Source organism: Rhamphochromis longiceps, linkage group LG23, assembly GCF_057381845.1.
Source record: "Rhamphochromis longiceps isolate RC_006_pf linkage group LG23, R_longiceps_female_GT1.1, whole genome shotgun sequence".
NCBI classification, from domain to species: Eukaryota; Metazoa; Chordata; class Actinopteri; order Cichliformes; family Cichlidae; genus Rhamphochromis; species Rhamphochromis longiceps.
In genome coordinates this window covers 7,361,374-7,373,461 of record NC_140578.1, presented here as the reverse complement: position 1 = coordinate 7,373,461, position 12,088 = coordinate 7,361,374, and the positions used below count along the sequence as shown (strand labels likewise).

Below are 12,088 nucleotides of genomic sequence, written 5' to 3'. Positions count from 1 at the left end.
ATGTGACAGGTCATTAAAGCAGTGTTAAATTATTGCAAAATGCTGTGGCACTTGATGGTGGAGGTGGTGTGTGTGTGTGGGGGGGGGGGGGGGGGTCACCTCTGCTAGGCACACACCATTAGGCTCACTCTTTCTTGCTCGCACACAAAAGCAGAGGCATAAACACACGTATTAGTCATTTGGGATGTGTTTATTTGTAACAGTAATACATGGTGGAATACGTAAATCAAGATAGAACCAAAAAAATCATCTAAAAACCCACTGTAGAATGTCATATTCATAAAGATAAAAATAATGTGTCAATTTACATTAAGAAACTGTTAGCTGAGGTAAAGTTAAAATAGGTCTAGAAATGTTATGTACTCAAACAGCAACGTTTCCCTTTTTATTCAACGTCTTTGCTCATCATCTAGTTCTCAAAGTTTTAAAGTTAATCAGCTTCATAGTCCAAAAGAGTTCTCGAATGATATGGGGACTCTGGCCATAAAATAGGGAGTCATTGGCATCACAGTTGATGTAGTTGTAGCAGAGGATGCTGCAGTCCACACTCAGACAGCAGCAGTTTGGCACCTGACCAACAGACAGACAGATGGGCAGAGCATCGCTGTTATCTTTGAGACTAGTCTGGGAGAATGTGATGGAGGAGAGAAGCAGTCTGGGCTACAGTGAGTGAGTGAGACCCTGACTGTTGCCTGCAACATAAAAATGATAGTCTTGTGATACAAAAGCTCAGGACCGCGATATAGTGTTTTTGGGTGGGAACTCAAGAAGACACAGCAGGGCACGGTGCAGGCTTTAGGGCTGGAACCAGAGTAATTAATGGTTCACAACATCTATGCACAAAAGAGGGGGGGGGGTGAGGCGAATGAAACAGACAACAGGAAAAAGAAAACATATGTTGGTATTGCTTGGGTTAACGTCAAGAGTTGCATAACTGAAGCCTTCCTATTTTATGGCACAGAAGTCCAGTGGACAAAATGGTTGTTATCATTATTTACAAAATGAGTTTGGCAAACCAACGATCAGATGCCTTAAAGCCATGTTGACTCTATATCTCCTATAGAGCTGACCCCAGCGGCTTGATTGACTTATAAAATAAAAATTCAAATTTTTCAATTTCTTCTTCTTTTTTAATCAGTATTGTACAAAAGCTATAGAGAATGAACAGTTCAATCACAGAATCTGTTTAACTTGCAGCACTTCCCTCTCAGTGTCTTTTCTTCAGCGTGTCTGGTCCTCTGGCCTCTGTATGAGTCTGTCTGCGAGGAGAGACGTTTGGCAAATTACTGTGTGTATGCATGTCAGAGAAGGTGGACTGTGTGTATGTGTTTGCATGTGTGAGAGTATGTAAGCTGATTCCTGTGTGCAAGATGTATGTCGTTGGTGTGTGAGTAGCTCCCAGAGAGTCTGTTTCTGCATAGTGATCCAGCAGACACTCACAAGAATGGGGTTAAACTCCCCGAACCAGCCAAGCAATCAGAAGCAGTGATCCCAGTAACGGGCCATCCCTGATAGGCCCATTAATAGTCTAGCTCCTCCTATGGGATCTCCTCACTACAGATGCAGATTCTGTCCATTAAAACAAAAGGTGATCGTTCTAATCCCGATGAGCGTGCGTGTGTGAGGGAGTGTCAGAGACGGGGAGGCACTGCATGATTCAGTCCCTTCTTGGCAGCACAGTCTCTGGCCAGACACAGGAGGCAGAGGAAAGAGAGCAAAGGAGGAGGAAGGGAACGGGGGGGCAGAGAGGGGAGGAGCAGGTTCTATCTGTAAGGCTGAGTGTGAGTCGCCACAGGGAGAAGGGAGGAGAGGAGAAGACTGCGCAGTGGAGGGAGAACTGGATCCGTCTCAGTGATTGATATCCCTTCCTGCCTGGAGTGAATGACCAAGAGGGCTCTCCCCTCTCAGGAGGAGGAAAGACTGCAGACAGGAGGAGGAGGAGGAGGACTGTGGGAGTGTGGAAGCTCCTCCTGGGAGGTTGTTAGCTGAAGGAGAAGAAGAAGGGCTTGGCCAGGCGGGGATGTGCCAGACATGCACGCACACACGCACTCACACAAACAGAGGTTAAGGGTTCTCCTCCTGTTCTCTCAGTGCTGGTCAGGTCTGTCTTCCTGTGTGTCTCTTTATTTCTTCCCTTTGTTAATCTGGGCATAGAGAGGGTCCTTCCTCTTCTGTCAATGAAAGAAAAAAAAAATTACCACATTTTTACTTTCCTTTGTTTTTTTCAAAGGCTTGCTATATCTGTAATGTCAGTGTCTGGCCTCTGTGTTTCATCTGAGTGTTACATAATAAAAAGGGAGTGCCCGGATTTATGATTCATTCTCTCAACTGACTGAACTGCAAGTATCAGCAACCTGCAAGCCCTGACAAGTTAGCTCTAGTTTTGCAGTGGTTTGCAAGTTCCTATAACTGACATCACCACCAGGTGGCAGTAGCACACTGCATTGAAGGAGACCTTCGGTCACTTTTCCTCTTACCTCTTAGGCCGTTCATAGGTCCATCACTCTCAAAGCCATTTGTGTGCGCGTGCCTGCATGCGTGTTTGTGTGTTGTTATCACAGTGTCCATGTAAATGCATATTTTCTCCCACCTCAAACTCCCTCCAGGACCAGCAAGAATCAGAGGTAGTGCCTTGAAAAACCAGTTATGAGTCATCATGTCTGCATTTCTCTCCAGCTGAGCTGGAAGACAACAGTGGATGATGGAACACCCTGCAGTCAAAGCACCAACCCTGCTGCAGTCACTCACAATGGGGTCGTTATTATTGTACACATAATTATAGCCAGCCACTCAATCTGCCATGTAGACAACTTGATTGGAGGCTACTGACTTTCCTATTATATTCTGGGAGACTTCTCCAGAGCAGAAAACTCATTTAGAGTTTGGGGCTGCCCACAGCTCCCCTATTAGAAGAAGGTTTAGTTGAGCAAACTGCTCGTAGTTAGGTGTGTCTCTGTCACAGTATGACTCAACGTTGGGCTGTTCTGTTTTGGAGGCTCAGCTAGATAAAAAGAAGTCATTAAAATATGTTAAACTGGGTTCTGGAAAACCATTATGTTTTTCTTTTTTTTGAATATGCTGTTTGACATTTTATAGATAAGCAACGAATGATTGAACCTCTCACTTCTACTTGTGCTTAAACTTACATAATGCACAATCTGCAACAGCTTTCATCTAAAAAAAAGAATACTTGGGTTGATGCTGGGAGGGCTGCTTTAGTTAAGGCTTTGGTCTTTGGCATACAAAGCTGTAACTGCAGGGCTGGCCAAGGCCAGACAGTCAGCAGAAAGTAGCTGCCAGCAGCCCCGAGAAAGGTGACAAAGAGGCTGAGACAAGCAGTGACAGCAAGCACACACTGCTCAGCCAATGCACCAGAGCCACAGCCCAGCGGTGTCACCCTGCATCATCTAACAGGCACTGCCATCTGAGGCGGCTTCAGCTCCTTCATCCCCAGCCGAGAGAGCGAGTACAAGTCCTCGGTGGAGGTATGAGTGATTTGCTGGCGTGGCAGCAGCCTCAAGGCCAGAATATCCGGCCTGGCTGGTACATGTGTGGACATTTATGTGCATGCGTGTGGTAGGCCCTCGGCAGGGGGAGCAATGTGAGATTGGTCAGTGAACCGTGGAAGCAGGCCATTTCATGGCTGAGACTCGGGAGCGTTCACTGGACATGATGAAATCACCCCAGAAAAAACACTTACACTCCCACTAGCCTGAACACATGTCTGTCGGAGACACGCAGTGGGAGGGGGAGGACAGGACAGGCGGTCATGGCCAGCAGCAACACACTCACACAAGCACACGCATATTTTTGGCTCCAATATGAGCACAGGTGGTGACAGTATCGATCACAGGTGTGCTTGTCCAGGGAATAGCCGGGACTACTGCACAGGTGTGTGTGTTTGGGAAGATGTCTAAAGCCGATGTGATTGAGCAAGTAAACACCATATGGGAACAGCGTAATTGGACCAGGACCAAAGCAGTCCACCTACTACAGAGGACAGACTAGAAGCTTCTGGCCATAGCTGCTAGATCATAACCAGATTTCCTGCTCAGTATTCTAAAATTCGTTCTCGTACTTAAGTGCCACATCCACCTGCTGCCATGCAGCTTTCATAGCGTCTGAATGAGGAGCAAGGCCAACAGGGGAGGGAAGCTGCTTTGCCCCCCTCCTCCTCTCCCGGAGTGGGGAAGGACTTGAAGGCTCCTTGGGTTTTAATTAATGCCAATTATATCGGGGCAGTCATTAATCTTGGCGCTCCAGTATTAGCTGATGAAAACAAAACCATCACATTTTTTTCTGGTGTGAGTGCCAGCAGCTATCATTAAGGAGCCACAGTCGGGAATTGTGTGGGAGAGGACACCGGGTAGGGAGGCAGGGATCAAAATGGCTCTTTTTCTTGGAGTGTGTGTGTGTGTGTTTGTGTGTCATTGAATAGGCAAACCGCATATTGACATGCTTCTCATAGAACGTTCAAGCTTATGAAAGTTGTGAATTTCACTGTAGAACAAAGTGCAAAAAGTGTGAAAACATGCCCGTCATCAGTGACTGCCTGTCTATATCGCTCAACGGTTAACATTGGTGCCTGGTGCTTAAGTGACATTGCACACTGTATATAATGCATAAAATGTGAGCATACATCCTGATCAAATTAAGCCAAACAACTGAGATCAGCATATTGCACACAAATCCCAAAAGACATCCTGCTCACTGAAGTGCACAGTTTCTGATTGGCTGTCACACGCTATTGAATTTCCAAGTGAGACGTGTGCTATTTAGAGAACTGAGCGTGATTTAGGTGCACATCAGAATGACAGAACACAATGAGAGCACTATGGCCAAAGTGATGTTGCGTGATGAACTTGTCACACACTGTTTCCAAAAAGTCACACATGCACAACACCTTCAGCATGACCAGATACTTACAAAACAAAAAATTCCCACACATGATAAAGCATTAAAACCAAACCACACGTGTGCCATCCTTTGAACTTGTGTTAACGAGGCAATGAAAACAGGTAAAACAGTGAAAATGTAACCACTGATGCAAAGAAACAGAAAGATGCAACACACTTATGTAAGGGAGGTGCAACAGTAAATGAGAAGAAGAGATACATGCAGAGAGTTGAAGGAGTTAAGAGGGGAAGGAGAGGTATTGATACCTACCTTGCCCTGCTGCTATCTAGCTCCCAGCCTCTGGACTGGCCTGATCTGGGCTGGGCTCTGCTGTCTCGCTGGGGCAGGGCGACCCAGAACCACATGCCTAAAGAGTGGAAGACGGAAAGGAAGGAAGAGGAAAGGGTGGAAAGGAAGGTCCATGGAAGAGTATAAGAAGGAAATAAAGGGAAAACAGACAGAGAAGAATAAATCTGAAGGACAGAACGCTTGATTGATAAACTACAAGAACAGAGCAAACAGGAAGCAAAGAGTAAAGCTGTTAATGCTCTGAAGGAGGAACACAGACACTTAGAGTAGAAAACCACAGCCCATCGCAGCGTTTCCTTTTATAGAAACTTCTTTGCAAATACACACAAACAGTAAACATGCACTCATTTACAGTGGTGTGTTATGAAAACCTTTGTGGAGTTACTTCTATTGATCCACTGCTTTTTTTCCTAAAACACTTCTGCTTTTTGCACCTCAACCCACAAAAGGGTGGGAGGTTGTTTTTCTGCGTTTGCTCCATCTTTCCAGTCCTCTCGCTTTTTTTTTTTTTTTTTTGGTAACCTTTTCGCCGCACTCACTCAGTGCCGCCACCAATGCACATGTCTTTGGGTTGGTCAAAGCTTCTGTGTCTTATTCAGGGCTGGTGACATTTTCAGCAGTGTGAAAGTCCTCTATTTTTTCAATAATAGCTGGATTGGAGGCATAAAACTAATGTTTCACGCCTGGGGAGTGAAGGACGAGAGGGAGGAGAGAAGCAAGCTTGAAAGAAACAAAAAAAAGAGTAATTGGAAGACAGGAAGAAAATGGCAGGGAAAGAACTAGAAAAGTCTTGCTTCTTAGAAGGTCACAGATTCTACAAGGACTTTGGTCAAAGGCACTCCCTAAGAATCTGACGTTCTATCCTTCTTTCCCCCATTTTCTTTCGTTTTATCTTTCTATTTTCTCTCCATCTTCTCACTCCTCCTTAATTTCACCCATTTTTCTGCCCCAGATTAAGGTGCTACAGGTAAAATAAATATTAATTGCCCCTGGAAGAAGAATTGGGGCACTACGCTTCCTATATCTCACCACAGATGAGTCTGTCCACATAGAAGTAGTGATGTATGGATGCTACCTTGCTGGTATTAATAACAGCTTAATGATGTCTCTGACAATTTCACCAGCTAATTTAACGCTGTGTTGACCATGCACACACTCAACCCAATACTCATGCATGCTACTGCTCATTTTTCCACAGTAACCCACACTGGACGTGCACATTTTCATATGCATTGACACAAACACCAACACACACTCTCACACTAAAGGACACAACAGCGTCGGCCCCCTAATCAGCGAGAGTGATTACCTGGCCCGCCAACACGGCTACAAAGGCTATTTATCAGCAGATCTCAACAAGCTGTGCAGGTTATAGCAGCATAAGAAGTGACTTATTAAAAAGGCGCACACACTTGGCTTACTCCAAAAATTTCTCACACACCAAACCACACCACACTTACAGCATCTTCCTCTCCACTGCGACTGGGACTGCCCTCTGCCTCGCCAAACGAGTCGTCGGTGGGGGGGTCTGTGGCGTCGGTGGGGGGGTCACTGACGTGAGAGGCTGAGGATTTTGAGGGAGAGCTCTGCCTGGGAGCTGGGGTGGGTGCTGCAGAGGAGGACAGAACAATTAAGGCGTAACTACACGCTGGATGGTGATAAGAGAAAAAGCGTGTTACACAGCACAGACAGACACGGAGAGAGCGCTCACGGGAGTTGGTGGATGGTGTTGTGGAGGTGACTGGTGTCAGATTCATCTGAGAAATGTCAAAGTCATCACAGTCATCTGTGTCCTGGGCAGTGCCCACACGGCTGAAGTAAGTGCTGAACGCCTCTGAGGTTCCTGTTAAACTGGGCTGATCAGCCTTCTTCGAAGGCATGGCCGGAGGCTTCGCCAGCTGAAAATCCTAAAGGAAGACAGAGACTGGTCAGCAAGGTTAACATTGAAAGTGTGGACAATCAATTAGTGACCTTTGTTTCAGGTTACTGTACAAATCACTGCCTGTTTTGCAGCCTTTTTATTGATGAAAACACCACCAGATTGGGGAAATATGTTCTCTCATAGATGAGATTTTACAAGTGAAAAATTCTGATATGAATATGTATGTATTTTCACTACAGATTAGTTGAATCCGAAAAAATGTGCATTTTTGATGTGTTTGTATGTGGCCTAACTATGTGAACCAAAATGTATTTCCAAAAATGTAATTTTTTGGAAGCCTTTAAAGGGTTAAATGAGGCTAATTTGCTCAACATAGCTAAAATGATCAAATACAACCCAAATATGTATGACTGTCCATTTGTACTTACATGTCCCACTTTTATGACTCTTTGCACCCTAAGGCTTGTTTCAGACTTACCCAAGCAATTAAAAACTGGTCCCAGACATAGTGCAACTCTAAAAAAATACTTAAATTAGAAAATTAACTGTGATAAATTATTCAAGGAGCAAAAACTAATATTTAGTTTTTATTTTGAATGGGACTATGAAGACTATTTGTAAAAATCGTCTCTGTATTCATCAGTTCCCCACCTTGAACATCTCCTTTCCCATCTTCTTTCCTCTCTCCCCATGCTGTGGACTCGAAGATGCTGAAGGGGAAGGAGCTGAAGCGCTGGCTCCAGTGCTCGAATGGCTCTCGCCAGCTGGAGTCACAGTCGTGACGGGGGTGAGAGTCTGGAACATGGCGGCGGGCAGGGTGCCCACAGGCTGGGCTGGGAGGTAGGCTGTGGGGGGGAAGGCTCCTGCTGCCATGGCTGCCCACTGCTGCTGGGTGGCAGGGAAGATGTTGGCCTGGCCCCAGATGAGAGGCTGGCCACCTGGCAGCACCTGGGCTACCGGGCCTAGAGGAGATTGGACCCCGAAGGCCAGCGGAGTCTGGGCAGCAAAAGCCTGCTGGGACCAGTGGCCAGGAGGTACTGCTCCCATCGTCACATAACCTGGTTGTGAGTGGATTGAGATAAGTTATTTCATTTTTTTCTGCGCCATTTTAAAAGAGTAAGAAAAGAAGACAAAAGAGAAAGTGATTCGAATATCCACAGTGCATAGCCTGCTTTTCCACACACAAACCTGCACATGCATCACCAGAGAGTGCTGCCCTACTTTTGCCCGCGGCTAATGCAGTGTCTCTTAATCAGAATCAGAATCAGAATACTTTATTGATCCCTGGGGGAAATTATTTTTTGTTACAGTGCTCCATTTTAAACCAACATTAAGACAAGACAGACAATACGCTAACTAAGAATAGTACAATATATACATATATATACATACATACATACATAAGTCACTTATAAATAAATATTTGGAAAAGAAACATGTGTAGCTGTAGCAGCAAACAGTGGTCATGGTGAACTATTATAATTACCTCCAGAATGAGGCAGAGTCATTATGAAAAGGTAGAACTCAACACACTCATTAAAATCACTCAGATTCATCAGTAAAAGCTGTTTCGTATTTCACACTCACTAGTCTCCTGGTTCTAGTCTCTGCTTGCTAACTACAGTGGAGAAAGTTGACATTTAACCTTGGCTGCTCTGACACATGCACAGAGAACGGAAAAGAGGAGGCAAGCAGAGGTGATGAGGGGAGTGAATAAAGAGATGCAAAACCTTTATACCAATTTCTAAATACACAGTAGCTCTGTGCACAAAGAAGTCTTCACTACAATCATCGCGGCATGTTTTATTACTTTCCCCCGTCTGACGCAGTTGGCTCAGCCACAAGTAAATCAGCAGCATCTGAGGCCGCGGGATAATAATGCTTTTCATATTCAACACACAACCAATGCCACCTTTTCTCCTCTTTCTCTCGCCTACGTTTCGCTTCTACTCCATCGCTCTATATTTATTTCAGCACAACCCCTTTTCTTCTCTTCTTCAGATGCCCCCTGCATCTGAATCTTCTTAGTCTCCAGTTTGCCTTCATGTCTCTCCTGCTGAGCTTGTTACCCACTGGCTTTTAGAAGCCTTGTATTTAAGCAGAACGTAAACAAGGTCTTACCTGAGGGCACAGACGCAGGATTGAAGGGAGCAAACAGTTCCGTGGGAGGCTGCAAGCCCTGTGAGGGGTCCAGGGTGTTGGCTGGAGAGGCGGGAGTCTGTGCAGGTTGTGGTTGGAGGTCAGGCGGACAACGAAAAGGAGACAACTCAGTGGAGATGCCGGTATTATTTCAAAAGATGTAAATCACAGACTGTGTATGTATAACGGCTACTCACAGATGGAGAGGTGATGTCAGGAGGCGTAGACATGTCTCCAAAAATTTCTAATTGGTTGATATTCTGAGAATTAGAGAAAGCGCATAATAGCAGTCAGGCACAATCGCGGGAATATTAGACTACATGCAATTTCTGAATCGCTCTACATTCCAGTGCAACGTGCATCATACACCGCATGCGACGCGACATTAGCTCGGTATGTTAGAGCTACCTACCTGAGGACTTTGGCAGCAACAGAAGAGGTAAAAGAGGGGTGTGGAGAGATGGGATAATGAGATGAAATGATTGATTATGATGGCATACCTACCAGGAGTTATCACAATCTTTGTCATCTGCTTCAGATAAAGATTCTTTCCATCAGTGGATCTAAAAGCAGACTACCACACCCTCTAGTATCATTATTGTAGCAGCGTCGTCTTTTGGACAAGTCATTAATGTTTCCTTCTTGTGGAAGATATGTGGTATGTCCCAGAGGGAATAACTATCGGAGACAGCAGCCTTTGTATTCAATCCGGATTGGTTCTGTACCACTCTGTTTCCTTTCACAGTTTCACATGATCCTTCACTTTAGTATCTGCCTCTTTTTTTGCACATTATTAATATCTTTAGGCTGGTGGCAAGTGAAGGATAGTCTATTTTTAGTTGATAAAGGAATTTAAGCCTTGAACACATGGTCAGAGATTAGCATAAATCATGGATGCAGATAAATTCTTTAGAGATAATGAATGTTCTTAGAATATCTTCCCTTTTGTTCACTCTCCTGGGTCACGCATAGACCACAAAGTTCTTTTTACACATATCAGAAAATGGATCTGTGAGCATGGTGTTTTACATTATTAGTCTAGAAGGCTTTTTTTTTTACTAAGAGGGATAGGAAGTTGTAATATATACTACGGCTGCAGCAGAGTTTAGCAAAGCAGACAAAATGGAATCAACAAGATAAGCCAGATATCCAAGATAGACAAAATAGTGCATTCACAGGCACTGATAAAAGGATTTCCACTCACAGAACACATTTTAAGAGTTTTTCTAACTTTACAATAAATTTCCTCTGGCATTCATCAATGAATCATTCGTCAATGACAGAGCCCGTGCTGATGTTCTTTAATGTGAAACCACATGCACGGGGAAAATGTACTGCAGAGAGTGTTCAAACAGCACAGGAAGTTGAATATTTATAGACCTTCTGTCCAGTTTCCATTCGCTCAATATTCTTTATGTGTGCGGCGGCGGGTTGGTGAGGTCAGGTTGCTGTGATTATCATAGTGTTATGAATGCTTTATTAATGTGCTCGGAGCCGCGATGACCGCTGCTGTCGGCTAACCCTGCTGACCCCCACACCAGTTCTCTGACAGACACTATGACCTTTACGTCTACTCCGCCCTTAAAGGACCTCCGCTCTGAGCTAAGTGAGAGTTTTTCTCTCTATTCTATTGGCTTGTCCTCTTTCACACATGGACACCACGGCGGCATGAATGCATGGGTGCACCCATGCGGCTCTTGACTTTACTCCTGCCTGAACCTGGTTACTATGGCAACAACAAGGTTGCATGTTTTATTCATAAATGACAGAGGTTAAGAGTTGGGGTCACTTATGAGTACAGAAGAACAGAGTTGGAGGTACAGACGAGGATGCGAACACCAAAGATCATCTGAGGACGTGATTAAAGAGTAGTTCACGGCAACTAACGCTCAGGACAGTATGTTCCCTGTTTAGAGCTTTGAACATTGCATTAGTTTGAACTACAAAGTGCATGTTAGTATACTGTAACAACTTACCTGAGTCACCATATCCAGGTCTAAGTCTATCATATGTGACTGCGACTGCTGCTGCTGTTCGGTTTGTTCTTGGTGAAGGGGTTGTTCATGAGAATGATGATGTTGATGATGGTGATGGTGGTGGTGGGGTTTTCTTTTATGTCCATTCTGCAATCACAACCCCAGAGTTAGATGGCAGGTGGGATGAAAATGTTCTCGCACACAAACATGTTAGTTATCTTTCATACACGCTGAGAGAAAGAGGAGGACAGAGGGAGGTGGAATGAGTCTCTTTAAAGAGAGGAACATGATGGATTGCAGGTGTTCTAGTGATGCACACATACACGCACGCACGGACGCGCACACACACACACACACACACACACGCAGTCACAGAACAGTGTTCTTCTTGTCTGACTTAGACCAAGTGAAGATTTAAAGAGGTTTAAAGATCATCCCTACCTTTTGTCTAAACTACAGCACTGAGCTGGGGTTTAAACCCTATTTGTGTTTCTGTAAAGCCTGCTCCCATGCGTCAGGAACCACAATGTGAGACTGACAAGCAGGCAGACATAGAAAACAGAGCTGGTTTAACTAACATGCTTCATGTGAGAGCACAGTGAGGGAGTACATAATTGGAAAAAGCCCATTTGCCATTAAAAACCTATAGCCGGGGAAAATAAGACATGTGAAAGGGTCATACCAACACACTACTCCCATGTATTTTGCACTCCAATCTGATTGCACAAAACAACTACATTTTGTAGGCTACAGCACAGTGATGGGCTTTGCGGTTCCTTTCACCAACACTGGCACTAAAAAATGACGTCAGATTGGTCTGGCAGAGCTATAGTATTCACTGAATGACAGCAATCGTGAATGTATTATTTTCGTTGCAGGAAAGCAT

The 12,088-nt window shown here is 44.7% G+C and overlaps 1 protein-coding gene across 8 annotated transcripts in view; it reads right to left on the bottom strand.

Annotated features, from left to right (window-relative positions):
• Positions 1-520: 520 nt before the first annotated feature.
• The window catches only part of dab1a (DAB adaptor protein 1a), an 83,248-nt gene continuing 71,680 nt past the window's right edge, over positions 521-12,088 (bottom strand). For 4 of the 8 annotated variants that reach the window (XM_085398860.1, XM_085398864.1, XM_085398866.1 and 1 more), the window contains 8 exons: positions 11,203-11,349; positions 9,424-9,486; positions 9,209-9,305; positions 7,739-8,145; positions 6,917-7,112; positions 6,666-6,814; positions 5,167-5,263; positions 521-2,171 (listed from right to left, as the gene is read on the bottom strand). In XM_085398860.1, coding sequence (XP_085254986.1) covers positions 5,183-5,263; positions 6,666-6,814; positions 6,917-7,112; positions 7,739-8,145; positions 9,209-9,305; positions 9,424-9,486; positions 11,203-11,349 — 1,140 coding nt within the window. In that variant the 3' untranslated portion in view covers positions 521-2,171; positions 5,167-5,182. The remainder of the gene's footprint in view (positions 2,172-5,166; positions 5,264-6,665; positions 6,815-6,916; positions 7,113-7,738; positions 8,146-9,208; positions 9,306-9,423; positions 9,487-11,202; positions 11,350-12,088) is intronic. The other 4 variants (XM_085398865.1, XM_085398867.1, XM_085398868.1 and 1 more) reach the window with 2 other exon arrangements.